Raw genomic sequence first — 16,134 nt, forward strand, 5'->3', positions numbered from 1 at the left:
TCAGTGAAGGAAAATGCACAGTATGCACACATACTGTTAAGTGTAGTTGTGATATTTCACAATATTGTCCTATATCTGTCTATTTGTTCAAAAAAATAAAATAAAAAAAAAACGCAAAAAGCAAAAGGTTAATAAAAGTTTTTTTTTTGTATGATGACCTGTAGGATTTGGGCAATTTCTTGGTAGATAAATTGTTTTCAACCTAACTTAATTAAGAAATAGATAATGCAGTTTTGTGTATAACAATGGTATACTGTTTAATTAAAAACATTTTTTTTAAGATTTATCCTGATTTATGTGATTTGTATTTTTGTGTGTGTGTGTGTGTGTGTTCATGGTGCATACCAATAGCAAATACTGTGGAATTTATAATTGGGATTCATCTTGATTTATGTCATTTATCTACAATATATATCTGTATATATTTTTTATAAATGAATAAATATTTATTTAGTTAGTTAGTATTTAAAGAAATAAAAATAATTTTGTAGAGAGAGTATTGCACTTTTTTTCTATATTTGAAGTGTAAGATGTTTAGCAGAAATATATACGTCTATTATAAATATAATATATAATGTCAGATAATTAAAAATTATTAAAAATTATTACTTTTTTTCTGATAATATATAATTTATGTTTGAAATATTAATTACATTATCAGCTCTTACTAGTGCCCCTTCAAAAAAATAAAATAAAGATGCATAACACACACACACACACACACACACACACACACACACACACACACACACACACACACATATATATATATATATATATATATATATATATATAATTTTTTTTTTTAAGAAGTATACAGTTATTCAAATAATTCTTGAGCTTTGCCAAATGTATAGTGTAATATTTACAGTATAACCTAAATTGTTCATTTTTTTCCGTGGAGCAACTTGTGGTCATCATCCGCTGAATTAAGACAAAGACTTGTAATGCTTTCAGATCCATTAGCATAAAGAGAAAAAAAAATGTAACAGCTGCTCTGAAATGTGAAAACAACATTTTAGAAAAACAAATGGAGCAGGTTTCTCATGAATCTGACACCTACTGTTCCATGGACGAGTGCCTCTCGCCATTAAGAGGAAATTACGTGTTTACACGTAAGGATATGTAACTAGGGGAGTCCAGTATCAAATAGCACCTCTTAAGGAAGCAATTAGACATATTTTATGCTGTGATTTCTCAAAATGCTCAGGGTCAAACAAAATGAGTGCACACTATACACCAAATAAGGGTTGCTATGAAGAGAAATGCATTATATACAGTGCATGAACCTCCCTATGCAATGATGGCATATTTCTTTTCATTGCAGTCCTATTACAGTTGCATTTGGATGTTTGCCGACTATGACTTCAGTGCTTCCATCATAGCTGGGAAAGTTTGGAAACCCCTGCCTCAGACATAAATATGAACTTGTTTCAATATGGCATATTTGAGGTTATAATGATGGGTGTTTTTTGTACCTTCTTTTGGTGTCGCTCCTCTGACATCATTATCGAATGATACCCAGTGGTGTAACAATTTAAAAATCACACACGGATTTGAATATATCAATGTTTCTGAATGCACTCGTGTGGCGAACCAATAGCTTTAGGTGTTTTCCAGGTGGTTTTAGGTTTATTTATACTTACTAGAGCCAAACGAATCCACCCTCGAGTATATTAAGATATTTCCTTCAATATAATGAAATAATGTTATGTAATATTTTTACAAAAAAAAAGAGAATTGAGCATCTAAATACTTTTTTTTAAGTACTGCAGGGTTATTAAAAATATATATAAAAATATCCATTGTTTTAATTGAGTTTTAACTAAAAACGAATTAAAAACTATATGAAAAATACATAAAATTACAATAAATTAAATAAAAATACAATGAAAAAATAAAAACGGCTTCAAATTATAAAAAAAATATGTATTTTGTAATGCAATAGTATAACATAGTACCTCAAGGATTATACAATTGCACTGCTGTACTGTGTTTGTGGAAAGTGTAAAATATTCTCTGAAAGCATGTTTTAAGGACATGGCCTGTATTAGATATTTTCATTGCACTGGATAACTCGGTGTAGGATTTACTTGAAACAATTTTCCCTTAAACAATTGCTAGTAAATTGCACAAATAATTACAAATATACTTTTGAAGTAGAAAGACTTCAAAATAGTATTTTCTTGTAAAATGTACTCCAGCAATCTTTGTTTTATTTACAACTATGAAAACAAATTGAAAATCATATTACAATATGCTTGAGTCTATGACATTTTGCGGACTCATGTTGATATACGTCTGTTGTCTTTGAAGGTCTTTTTGAGGTCTCTCTTTGATCGCGGATTAAAGGTCACCGGCAGAAGCCTTTTATTTTCCCTTAGATTCTTCACTAGACAACATGTTTGCTTTCACTGTCTCCAAAATCTGATTAAACCGACAAGACCTTTGAGCACTGAGAAGAGTCCCGTAGAGGCCATAAGTCTGAGATCAAACGGAAACTGACATCACCTAAACGGGGTTTAAGTTCATGACCTGTAACCACAAAGTCAACCCTGCACGAGTGCTATGCCAGCCACAAACCAATACTGACATCCAACACTAGATTTATCACCGAGGCAAGCATCACTATTGTGCACACTTAGGTTTATGGGTTTCTAAAGCACATTGTGTTGGTGCTATAATATTTGCAATGACAATTATCACTATTAATATTTCTCATATTTGTATTGAACATAAATAAAACAACTCTCAGTATCCTCCATGCTTTATAAGGAATATTAGATCTACATGCAGCAGACTCAACTGAAAAAAATGATAAGCAACAAAGGAATACAACATTCAGTCTCGGATTTCCTCAAGAAGTATCTTCTTCTCCACTCTGGATTGCTCATAATGAATTTAAACCACATGCACATTTCATTTTCCATTACTCAGAGCATTACTGAAGAGGCTGGAGACCAGAGGGGGTCTCTGAAAGAAGCCATCAGTACAGTATCTGTCTCGCTGTAATCATATGCATCTGCAAAGCACATTTAGAGTGCAAATGATCTTTTAAACAAAGCTACAGATGCATTACATCCAAAAGAAATCATTTATTTAATGTATTCATGATTTTCAGTGTTTAGAGAGGAGAAACTGCCAATATTGGATGGAACGTGGATCAGGTTTGTGTCTAAGGGAAAGGAAATTTATCTCAGTGTGTTAAACAAATTAAATATGCTCTCCATGAGAAAACAAACCAAATTTGCTATCGAAAAAACTAAAATATTGTAATGTTTAATGTTTAAAACAAGAAGAAAACAATTCGCCAGTGGGCTAAATAAAATAAACAACATTCAAGATGTAGCACAAAATTGGCCTAAAACTATTAAAAAATTATTTATACAATTTTAAAAAATTGCATAGTTTTTTTCCCCCAGAAATTGCTAGTAAACCCACAACAGAAAATGTTGATTATCAACCTCAGGATGTCAAATTAATATTATATAAATATTAATAAATACTAGAGCCCGACCGATATATCGGCCGGCCGATATAAGCTAATTGCATTTAAATCGGTATCGGCATTTATAACTGCCGATGAAACATGAGAAACAGAGTCTCATGCTTCACTCATGTTATGAGTGTTGCATAGTGTGCCCACCAGAGGGAGCTCTGCAGCTCCAGAGTTAACAACAGCGCCAGAAGTCCACTACAGAAGAAAGCGATCAGCCAAGCCACGGAGATGTAACTTACTGTTTTGACGGTGAGTCTGTCGTTCGTCATGTGAAATGATTGTAGATTTAGTTCATACCCTGTGTATAAAAACTGTGTGGTAGTTCTAGCTAGCGGTCCTATCATTATCACTTCTAAATATTCTGTAACATCACTTACAGCCGCTAATGCATTGCTATATTAGATTAGCCACAAAGCTAATACCATGTTTATCAGTGGAAGACAGCGAACGTTAATAGGAGGTCAAACTATAACGTTAGCGTTTCACTTATTCTTATTCTATTGCGGTGTGTTTCCCACATAATGACCGCATAATTGGGCCTTTCACACAGGACGCGGTATGCACGGCGCTTGCCGCTGGGTTCAGCGTTGCCCTTCAGATACAACGCGATTTGCGCTGCGCTATGGCGTAGGCGGGGTTCTAAAAACGTTTAGCGGGAGCTCTTTCATAGTCTGTTCCTCCTCCTTTCGGTCAGCAGCAAACATGTATCTGTCCCGTTGTAAGAAGCGAGCAATAGCGCTAGTCCTGCTGATGAGAATTAAGAGAGAAGCAAGGAAGAAGAGGCTACCCTCAGGTCCAGAGAACAATTTGGTGAATTCAGGCTGGTTACGTTACTCTAACGCTAATAGCTTCCTTTTTAGCAGGCCCCTTAAATGCTTGCTATTAACTTGTTTGAAGGTGGTTCTTCTCAAAATTGACAGCGGTGTGTTCATGACACTAACGTTAACCATTCAACTTCGAATTGATTCCGTAATCTTCCGGTAATAGTAGGCAAGACGATGTTCTGTGAGAGCAAATATAGTGTAGTTACAGTAACTACAGTAGGTGCGTCAGAAATGATTAAACCAGAGGGGACATGTAAATAAATGTGAGCTGAACAAGCGCTTTTTTTTTTTTACATATTGTTTCAAAGCAGCTTTACAGACATAACAGGAAAATGTTGAAATAATATTGTTAAATATAAGTAGGTAATACCTATTGCTTGACAAATAAAAAAATATATATATTTCTCATTTTTGCCTATGTAGGAGATCCCAGTTTATTATTATTATAATTCTAATGATGACATGAGTAATGATACATGGTGATATTATTAATACACATGCTTATTCTTTCTCTGTCTCTCTTTCTGCCTACAGATGGCTGAAAAAGGTGAATGCTGTAGCAGCAAAGTGTGGGACTACTTCTGCAAATACTTTAACTTTAGTATTATAATTTATTTACAGTACACACACAGACTGTTAAAACCAGCTTCAACTGGAAGAAAGTAAAAGTGTTAAATGTTTAAAACCAGACTGTTTTTTGATCATTAAAAAATATATACTTTTGATGTGCAATTGTTTAGTCATTGAGACTGTAATCTAAGGCTTTTTTTTTTTAACATAGTCCATTCTGGAAAATGGTTTATACAGCCCACATACATAGAACAGGCAGATATTTTGCTATTGAATGTTGTGTAAGTGCAGTTTATAGGAAATGGGTCTAATATCCAGATTATTTTTAAAATCAAAATATCGGCTTATAAATCGGCTCTTTTCGAGTTAATATCGGCATCGGCCCCCAAAAATCCATATCGGTCGGGCTCTAATAAATACTAACTATAAAACCATAAAGATAAAAACATTTAATTTTAAGAAGAAAGAAAGAAAGAAAAAAGAATTGGGTTGCCAATTTAGCCTGAATAAATTTGCTGTTTATATTTAGATATTTTAACTGGAAAACAAGACAAAAGTTCAAGGTAACTGTATCTTGTTTGAACAATGTCCTTTATCTGAAATGTCCTATATGAACAATGCATTTTATTTTGAAAAATGATATCTAAAGATATTGTGCAAAAAACATGGTTATTTATGGAAGAAAGTAGATAATGGCAGGTCATGTTCTTGACATTTCAAATGAATACCGGCCAAAAGAGACAGAGTTCTCAATACAGACAGAATGCATCCAGTAACAATGGTTACAAAAGCTGTCACTGGGACAAACCCTTTCAAAAGATATATCTTTGTACCTTCTTTACCTTAAAGGATACATTTTAGTTCCAATGCTACATACCTAAAGTGTATATATTAGTATCTAAATGGTACATATTAGTACCTTTTGAAAAGGTACCGCCCCAGCCTTTGTACCGTTTTTTTTTCTGAGAGTATATGAACAACTCTTGCCATCACTCTTTAAGAGATCAGTAAACAATAATAAATCTGTCATCAGACTCACCATGAAAAGACTAGTAAGGAATTTTGTTGGTCAGTTGTTGATGGAGAAAGTGTGAACAATTCTAAACACTGGAATATTTTTCACTCCGTTTCACTGACAGTACTTCTGACTGGTTGGCAGTTAGTTGCTCTAAAAGTGTAGCATATAAAATGTCTGCAAGCATACCATGTCTGATCTCATGTAGTCCATCTACTCTAAGAATATGAGGCAAGCTTACATAGTGTCTTGTAGCTTATCTAGAGCCACCAGCCCTGACACCTTCATGTAAAGAGCCTGTCGTACAGACACGGCTGAATAAATCTGTTAAATAATACACACAGAGCACACTAACCTAGCTCTCTACAGTGATGTTCTACTAGGAATGCCCAGAGTAAACCATCTGAAGGCCCTGTGCACACTAGCTGTTTGCCCTCACAAGACTCAGTCTGTGTTAATGCAGCACTGACATGAGGAAGAGCAGAGCCGTATGGAAAAAACACCAAGGGTTCATGTTTGTGTTGATACAGACAAGATATATAGAGGCTATTTTTAGCATATACAAACGGTGCCAGCAAATGCTTTGATAATGGGAAAAACAGTAACAGGGAAAATGCATATGTCACGTTTACATATGGAAATAATACTTAGGTGAATCTCAGTCGAGTCATATTCCAACCCCAAATCAAGATAATAAACAAAACATTAAATGTAGATATTTTCTTGACTTAAGACATGCAGACTCCCATTAGTGTAATGTGAATGGAAAAAAAATCTCACAGTAATGGAAATCATCCTGTCGAGAATCTTTTTTCAAAGAAATTGATACTAAAATCAGTACAACAAATACTCCTAATTTAATTCCACTTATATTTATCCACATAACGGTAGACTGCAGACACTTGGGAGGGAGGTTAATTGTTATAAAAAAAAATTTAAAATATATATATATATACATATATTTTTTTTTATATAACAATTAACCTCTGAATAACAGTAATTAATAATTTTATTTTTATTATTATTATTATTATTATCATCCTCATCATCATCCTCATCATCATTATTATTGTTATTATTATTATTATTATTATTATGTAATTCAAATACTAATAATTTAATTTTTATTTATTTTGGGAAATAAAATTATCCAAATAATAATAATAATAAAAAAATAAATTAAAAAAAACTATTTGAATGTCTCTCATCCTATTCATAGTCAGTCACGTTTTATAAAATCAAAGAAAATCCTATTGAATCTGCTTCCATCTAGTGGTCGTGTGTAATAATGACAGGAAGGTTTTCGTCATTTTACGCCAGTATACTTTACGGTTAGTTTCCAGTAGTAGAAACAGCATGGCGACTGCAGCAGCAGATATTAGCGACGGAGCTTCAAATGAAAGTGATAACTATAAAGAAGATGGAGATAATAACCCAACACCGAGCCAGAGTTCATCTAACGAACAGAGCACAGAACCGAAACCGGTGTGTCTCATAGTTTTAGGCATGGCAGGGTCAGGAAAAACAACGTTTGTGCAGGTAAGGCTTTTTATTATTATTATTATTATTATGTAACGTTAACATTTACTCGATTATAATAAGATTCTGTCAGTTAAATACGATAAGTAATTCTGATAATAATATCTAATTATAACTGATCATGGAGAAATCCAAAACACATTAACTTGAATTTCTGATGGGCTATAATTATTTACAAATCAACGTAGCTTATATATAGTGTTTCTTGTTTTGTCAGAGGCTCACAGCTTACCTGCACTCCAAGAAAAGTCCTCCATATGTGATCAATCTAGATCCTGCAGTTCACGAGGTCCCTTTTCCAGCCAACATCGGTATGTTATTGTCAACAACTTAACGTTACTCGTTTTCTGTGATGCTTCTCGTACCTGAGCGAAAAAAGTACAAATCCAAACGACTCCAAATCATTATTTTAGTGATTTTACAAGTCGCTTATGACACTTAACTCATGTTTTTGTGGTTGTTAGCATATCATATTTTTTTAATTCAAAATAGAAGGAAAAAGGAAATTTTAAAAGCCAAATGAGTTGCCAAATAGATTTAGAAAATAATCTTGACGTTTTGAGAACATATTAAAAAAACAGAAATATTTGAGAGCAGTGCTTTAATATAACAGAATGGCACTGGAACCAGCACCATATCACAGCAGTGGAGTTACGCTCAGGGTTCATTTATTGATTAAACGCTGAAAAATAAGACGCTTTTGGTTTTTATTGTGGATAAATGTTCATGATTGGTTGATTAGATTAATGTCAAAGATTATGTCTGATTGTGTTTTTCCTTACAGACATCAGAGATACTGTCAATTACAAAGAAGTCATGAAACAGTATCCTTTCGGTTTGAAATGAAGTGCCTTGTGCTGTGAATCATAATTTTCATGCATCATTTCACTGAAATTTGGATAGTTTTACTAAACATTTAAACCTTCACTTTACATCTTTACACAGCCCACAGTCATGGAAAACTTGAAATATCAGGGAATTGTAAGATTACGATTTCCAGACCTGGACAAATTGCATATATTAAAATAAAATAAAAATTAACATGGAAATATCTATAGTCGTTTTCTAAATATTTTTTTTTAATAATGTAATTATGCTCAGCTTTTAGTGAGTGCATTCTCTATGAAATCATTAAAAAAAATCCTTATCCAGTGAATCACAAATGACTGGAAAAGTTATGGAAATTCAGCTTCATGTCATCCGAGTAGATTGTCTTTGACTCTAGTACAGATATGGTTTAGGGCCGAATGGAGGAATCGTCACATCTTTAAATCTGTTTGCAACACGATTTGATCAGGTAGAATTGCATTTGAAGAATCCAGTAGATGGCACTTTGTACACATTTATATCCACATACTTCTGTTTTAGCTTACCATTTCTGTCTCTCCTCTGTTAGGTCATGAAGTTTATTGAAAAAAAGCAAAGTAACCACCAGTAAGTTTGTGTTTAGTAGATTTAGGTGATATCCTTGTATATTTCTTATTGCTACAGTCTCATGCATGGAATATTCTTCTTTGCAGATATGTTTTGATTGACACTCCTGGACAGATAGAAGTGTTCACATGGTCTGCATCTGGAACCATCATAACCGAAGCACTGGTCTGTGACTCTCCGTCTTAGTCGGGTTTATTGTTACTTAGATATTTTTGCATTGCTTAATTTGGAGTATTAAACAGTATAAAGTTTCCTTTCTAGGCCTCTTCTTTTCCCTGTGTGGTTATTTATGTGATGGACACGTCTCGAAGTGTAAATCCGGTCACCTTTATGTCCAACATGCTCTACGCCTGCAGGTCAGTGTCTCAGATTAGTTTTTTTATTTCTTGTTTATGCACTATTTTTGCAATATAAACTTCACTAAACATTTTCATGTTGTTTTCGAGTTCAGTGCACTTCTTAGTGTTACATTCGACTGTATAATTCAGTGGTGACGGCAGGATGAAAGTTGTCATGATTTCTGTAGATCTTACCAAAATATCTTGTTTTTTTTTCTCTAGCATTCTCTACAAGACCAAGCTACCTTTCATAGTTGCCATGAACAAGGTAATGTTATAATAAAATGGTTATGTTTAATGGTTTTTTCTCAATGGCTTTTGCTGATAACTGATATCTAGAAAGCAAGATGACCAATTTATATATATTGGATGCATACAAACAGTTTCTGTTCAAAGATTAAACAGCAGGTTTTATCCATTGACAAGGCTGTTGGTGGATAACACAGGTATACATGTATTCCTCTGCATCTTTTTCAGACTGACATCATTGATCACAGTTTTGCGGTGGAGTGGATGCAGGACTTTGAGGTGTTCCAGGATGCTTTGAATCAGGAAACGTCCTACGTCAGTAATCTGACCCGCTCTATGAGTCTTGTCCTGGATGAGTTCTACACCAACCTGAGGGTGACTTAAGTATTCATGATATTCTCCACTCTAGATTTGTAAATCTAATTGCTTAGAAAAACATTCAGTAATTTAGTTATTATAAGCTAGCACCATCAGAGTTGCAAGAGTCTTTTGTGCCTTTGCAAGAGCGTAACAGACTCTCTTTGTGTCCTGCAGGTTGTTGGTGTGTCTGCAGTCACGGGATCTGGGCTTGATGAACTGTTCGTACATGTTGCTGATGCTGCTAAAGAGTATGAAACGTATGTATCCCAACACAAAATTCAAACTTAGACTATAGACTAAAATGTTTGTAAACACTATAATGGAATATAAATGCTACTAAAATAGCACTGTTTTCTACACTGAAAACACCTAGCAGGGCCCAAGAAGCTGCACTTCAGAAAGAATAAAAATAAAAATAGTCTTGGTCTTTTTAATTGGTGTCAAATTGAATTTGAACGGATATTGAATTAATTTTACCACTATAAATATTTTTTTTTATCTAGCTAGATTTGATCAAAAGACATCTATTTTAATAGCACTTTCAGTTTGGTATAATATAATGGAAATAGGAGCCGATTCATTGAAATGTGTATTATAATGATGTATGGGTTGTTAACCTGCACCTGTTTTCTTACTGCACTGGTCACAGGACTTTACATACATGTATTTGCACTACTCATATTTTGCACGGACTACACATTGTTCAAGCTATCACACTGTAAACCATTGAACGTTGTTACTATACTATATATATATATATATATATATATATATATATATATATATATATATATACACAGAGGTGGAAAGTAACGAATTACATTTACTCGCGTTACTGTAATTGAGTAGCTTTTTTGTGTACTAATACTTTTTAAAGTAATTTTTTAAATCTGTAATTTTACTTTTACTTAAGTATATTTTGTTTGAAGTATTGTACTTCGCTACATTTTAAAACACATTAATTACTGAGTAAAAAAAATAAATAAAAATAAATAAATAAATCGCTCCCTGGAAACTACGGCATAATGGGCAGGAGGGCAAACTGGCGCTAAAATCACAAGAAAGATGCAGACGGACAAAACAGGCGTTAGTGGTGCAGACACCGCTGAAAACGAAACCCCGTCATATTCTGAAGTTGAACTCGAAGGAAATGAAGTGAACCCCTGGCCATATGTATGCTCTATTATGCAGTGTAAGCTGTACTTGCCTAGGAAGACCAAACTAGCAGCTTATAAAATCTCGACAAGACATCAACCCTTCGCAAGAATGTAGAGGTAAGCTAAGTAATTGCATCGTTGCATTGGTGGTTAAAATGAAGCTTTGACATTTTAGCAAGAGGCTTTGCACAAATTAGCCAAAAAGACCGTGGTGAGGAGTGTGCTATTTTTGTTTTAATGATGTGCGCGCGCATTTATAGTGCGTTCTTTCACTGTGTGATTCAGTCTCCTAATATGCATTTAGAATGATCACAAAATTGAAGATATAGGGGCAGAAAATTCACATATTTATATAATTTCATATATTAAATCAAAATCACACAAAGAATGCCATCGTTTCCTCCAAAAATCATCATGAATATATACATACATACATATATATATAACAGTTCAGTAAACAAGTTAATTAAGAGACTTGCGTTTTAGACGCCATATTGCCTTTTTAGCTCTATTTCTACAACAGAAAATAATTCCAAACACAGCCACCAAAGCACAGTTTTGCGTCTCTGAGCAACGTGACAGTGTTTCGTTCCTGAATGAATCAATCGTTTAAATGATTCGGTTCAATCGCAATGACTCACTTATTAACAGTGACTTGCTGACACATACTGGCCATTTTAATTTCACATTTAAAGTATCTTTTGATTTTTTTAAATAATTAATTTCTTATCATTTCAAATGAGTATTCAACATTTTATGTCTTGTATATCAAAACATTATTCATGCATTTGTAACTGCAGGTTAAATGCATTCTTGTCCTGCACTAAACAGTGTAATACATCTAAATGCCACTTCCAATGAATCTTCTGCATTTCCTCTGCATTAAAAGATGAGTTTGTTGATACTGATTTGCCTGGTAACAGCCCAAATGTTTTATTATTCTAAATAACCGATTCCTTTAATTAAAAACAACTAGTTTGAGAGTAATAGACCTATCCCAGGGGTGTCAAACTCAGTTCCTGGAGGGCCATAGCCCTGCAGAGTTTAGTTCTAACCCTGCTCCAGCACACATATCATGTAGTTTTCAAATAAACATAAATGATTAGATTAGCTGGATCAGGTGTGTTTAATTAGGGTTAAATCTAAACTGTGCAGGACTGTGGCCTGGAACTGAGTTTGACACTCTTGGCCTGTCCCATTTTGACTCCCTCCCACTGTTAAAATGTAACTAAGTAATTTTTACTCTGAGTAAAGTTTAAATGAGCTACTTTTTACTTTTACTTGAGTAGATTTTTAGACTGGTACTTTTACTTGTACTTAAGTAAAATTTCATTAATGTAATGGTACTTTTACTTGAGTAGAATATTTTTGTACTCTTTCCACCTCTGTATATATATATATATATACATACATACATATGTATAAATATATTATTGCACTGCTGATTACTTACATAGAATACATTGTTCAACACTACTATTGTACACTCAACCAACTATAATTATTACCACTGTTCTTACATTGCTGCTGTTCATAATGTACATAAAACCCTACATGCTTCTGTTCATATAATTCCTACATTGCATTCTTATTTATATTTTGTACATACTCTGCTCAATTCTGTGTATAGCAACTCCACTGTACATTCTGTAAACCATAGCTTCACTTACTCTGCACTTATATGTATATAAAACACTATATTCTTTCACTTCTGGTTAGATGCTAACTGCTTTTCATTAGCTCTGTACTTGTACTCTGCATAATAACAATAAAGTTGATTCTAATCTAAGGACAATATAGATTTATGTTTAAAGATGAATGATTGCTTTTTTTTTGCAAACAGTTGATGTGTTTTAATGTCTTGCAGCGAGTATCGTCCTGAATATGAACGTCTGCACAGAGAGTTGGTGAGTAATCACTGATGTAGGCTGATGTACTAGTCATAAATCAACCGCCCATTCCACAAATATCCTTCCAGCACTTATTAAACTATATATATTTTTGAAACTATATAGATGTTATTTCAAAGGCAAGTAAAAATTTCTTTTTTTTTTGTTCGATGTGAAAAGGTCAAGTCCGACTGTTATTAATGCTTTCATCTCACATTCAGGCTGAAGCTCAGAATCAGAAACAACAGGAGCAGTTGGAACGCCTTCGGAAGGACATGGGAGCAGTTTCCATGGAAACTGCAGTTCCTACCGGTACATTCATTCAGAACAGTCACGTCTCTGTTCATTCAGAAAAAGACATTTGAAAGTCATTAATCAACTTTGATCTCTTCACATATAACGTAAGATCTGATATTTAGATGAGAACACAAAGGTGTTTTAAATTTGTTTAGAAAAGAGAGTGGGCTGAAGTTTAGGGTTGGCAAGATTTTTTTCAAAAATACAGTAAAAACAGTAATATTGTAAAATATCACTGTTTACTGTCACTCGTGATCAGTTAAATGCATCCTTGCAGAATAGAATAAATATCTTAAAAACAAATCTTACCACTTCCAAATTTTGAACGGTAAATCACATTTTACATTAACTGCTTTTTAGAACCGATCCATATCCTGTGTCAGCATTCATCTGGTCTTTGAGAGTGATTTTTCATTAGCATTGTCTTCAAAATTGATACATGTATCCTTTATACACTGGCACATCTGGTTATTTTATTCTTCAGAAGCCACAGATCTTGGTGGACCCAGTGACCTCATCTTTAATCGCGGGAACCCTGATGAAGATGAGGAAGACGTTGACAGTGATACCGATGATATCGATCACACAGGTGAGGATGCTTCAGATGGTTCTTGAAGAACCATAATTGCTGTCACACCATGGAACACACGTTTATGATGTCACTTTTCCCCCAACAGTCACAGAAGAAAGTAAAGAGGCCGGTGCTTTCAGCACTTTTCTGAAGGAGAGAAAGGATATAGTGCAGGTGCGCAACAGGAAGTCAAATTAAAGGCAGGAAATGGTCACTATGTATGTATACTGTTCCCCATCGTTGACCTTTCCACATTGAAAGACTCTAAAATAAGTTGTTATTGCTCACTTTTGGTTACTTGCACATCCTTGTCTGCGCTGAGATTTCAGAACTGCAAATAAAGACATTTGTATTAGAATATAAAAACAGGTTAAGGATGTATAAGCATGTTTTCAAACAAATACCCAATGAAAAATGTCAGAACATAACTTATCTTTTGCGTAATATATTTATGTACACTCTACAGTCTTAATTGGCTGTTAATAAAATGTAGTATTGCCTAACAACCTGGAACAGAACAAAATCTGCAGTTTCTCTTTTGACTTCCTGTACCTTTAAAGTTCACGTTTCTATGATGGGAAATAAAATATTTTTTATATATATACATACAAGATCTGCTTTGCTGTGAACTTTCTGCTGTGTCTTTTCATAATGCTCTTTGAGTAAGAAGTGTTGTTCAGCATGTTCTTATTGAATAGCCGAGCCTGTGCTGAGAAGACGGGTGGGCAGTAGTGGATTTGAAGCCATATGGCAGAAGAATCCTGTGGGTGTAGTGAGACCGTGGGATACAGCTTCATGCCTTCATGAATTAAGATCTTGTAGAACTTCACATGTGTGAAATACCACTCGGCCAGACCTTCAGCTTTCAATAGGGGAAGTCGTGGCCTAATGGTTAGAGAGTCGGACTCCCAATCGAAAGGTTGTGAGTTCGAGTCCCGGGCCGGCAGGAATTGTGGGTGGGGGGAGTGCATGTACAGTTCTCTCTCCACCTTCAATACCACGACTTGGGTGCCCTTGAGCAAGGCATCGAACCCCCAACTGCTCCCCGGGCGCCGCAGCATAAATGGCTGCCCACTGCTCCGGGTGTGTGCTCACAGTGTGTGTGTGTGTTCACTGCTCTGTGTGTGTGCACTTTGGATGGGTTAAACGCAGAGCACAAATTCCGAGTATGGGTCACCATACTTGGCTGAATGTCACTTCACTCAATATCTTTGAATGAGAGTACTGGAGAGGTAATGGAAAGTCAACTTTTAGAGGAAACAACTTAAACATTTATTTACTGTTCTTTTGTTCACAGTATAGATGCTAGAATGACCTTGATTTAATAATTTGCTAAGTGCTGCTTTAAGATTGGCTTATAGATATATACAGTCATGGCCAAAAGTTTTGAGAATTACATAAATATTAGTTTTCAAAAAGTTTGCTGCTAAACTGCTTTTAGATCTTTGTTTCAGTTGTTTCTGTGATGTACTGAAATATAATTACAAGCACTTCATACGTTTCAAAGGCTTTTCTCGACAATTACATGACATTTATGCAAAGAGTCAGTATTTGCAGTGTTGGCCCTTCTTTTTCAGGACCTCTGCAATTCGACTGGGCATGCTCTCAATCAACTTCTGGGCCAAATCCTGACTGATAGCAACCCATTCTTACATAATCACTTCTTGGAGTTTGTCAGAATTAGTGGGTTTTTGTTTGTCCACCCGCCTCTTGAGGATTGACCACAAGTTCTCAATGGGATTAAGATCTGGGGAGTTTCCAGGCCATGGACCCAAAATTTCAACATTCTGGTCCCCGAGCCACTTAGTTATCACTTTTGCCTTATGGCACGGTTCTCCATCGTGCTGGAAAATGCATTGTTCTTCACCAAACTGTTGTTGGATTGTTGGAAGAAGTTGCTGTTGGAGGGTGTTTTGGTACCATTCTTTATTCATGGCTGTGTTTTTGGGCAGAATTGTGAGTGAGCCCACTCCCTTGGATGAGAAGCAACCCCACACATGAATGGTGTCAGGATGCTTTACTGTTGGCATGACACAGGACTGATGGTAGCGCTCACCTTTTCTTCTCCGGACAAGCCTTTTTCCAGATGCCCCAAACAATCTGAAAGGGGCTTCATCGGAGAATATGACATTGCCCCAGTCCTCAGCAGTCCATTCACTATACTTTCTGCAGAAGATCAATCTGTCCCTGATGTTTTTTTTGGAGAGAAGTGGCTTCTTTGCTGCCCTTCTTGTCACCAGGCCATCTTCCAAAAGTCTTCACCTCACTGTGCGTGTAGATGCGCTCACACCTGCCTGCTGCCATTCCTGAGCAAGCTCTGCACTGGTGACACATCCCGCAGTTGAATCCTCTTTAGGAGACGATCCTGGCACTTGCTGGACTTTCTTGGACG

The 16,134-nt window shown here is 35.1% G+C and overlaps 1 protein-coding gene across 2 annotated transcripts; it reads left to right on the top strand.

The window, feature by feature from the left end:
* The first annotated feature begins 7,242 nt into the window (after window positions 1-7,242).
* On the top strand, window positions 7,243-14,353 carry gpn1 (GPN-loop GTPase 1). Of its 2 annotated transcripts, none has more exons than XM_059519980.1 (14): window positions 7,243-7,447; window positions 7,665-7,758; window positions 8,232-8,271; window positions 8,678-8,744; window positions 8,844-8,881; window positions 8,968-9,046; window positions 9,143-9,237; window positions 9,442-9,487; window positions 9,697-9,843; window positions 10,003-10,085; window positions 12,853-12,892; window positions 13,096-13,186; window positions 13,656-13,760; window positions 13,849-14,353. In XM_059519980.1, exons 1-14 carry the CDS (start codon window positions 7,265-7,267, stop codon window positions 13,938-13,940), a joined length of 1,200 nt encoding a protein of 399 aa, XP_059375963.1. In that variant the 5' UTR covers window positions 7,243-7,264; the 3' UTR covers window positions 13,941-14,353. The 2 variants fall into 2 exon arrangements, with proteins under 2 accessions (XP_059375963.1, XP_059375964.1); XM_059519981.1 differs by having other exon boundaries at window positions 13,665-13,760.
* Window positions 14,354-16,134: the final 1,781 nt, after the last annotated feature.

The sequence above is a fragment of the Carassius carassius genome, chromosome 32 (genome assembly GCF_963082965.1).
Source record: "Carassius carassius chromosome 32, fCarCar2.1, whole genome shotgun sequence".
Classification (NCBI taxonomy): domain Eukaryota; kingdom Metazoa; phylum Chordata; class Actinopteri; order Cypriniformes; family Cyprinidae; genus Carassius; species Carassius carassius.

What these genes read in the sequence shown, in the direction of transcription:
- gpn1 (XM_059519980.1), top strand. Translation starts at nt 7,265, where the DNA reads ATGGCGACTGCAGCAGCAGATATTAGCGACGGAGCTTCAAATGAAAGT. An exon ending in CCCTTTTCCAGCCAACATCG is followed by an intron (nt 7,759 to 8,231) that starts GTATGTTATTGT and finishes TTTTCCTTACAG; the next exon opens with ACATCAGAGATACTGTCAAT. An exon ending in AAAAAGCAAAGTAACCACCA is followed by an intron (nt 8,882 to 8,967) that starts GTAAGTTTGTGT and finishes TCTTCTTTGCAG; the next exon opens with ATATGTTTTGATTGACACTC.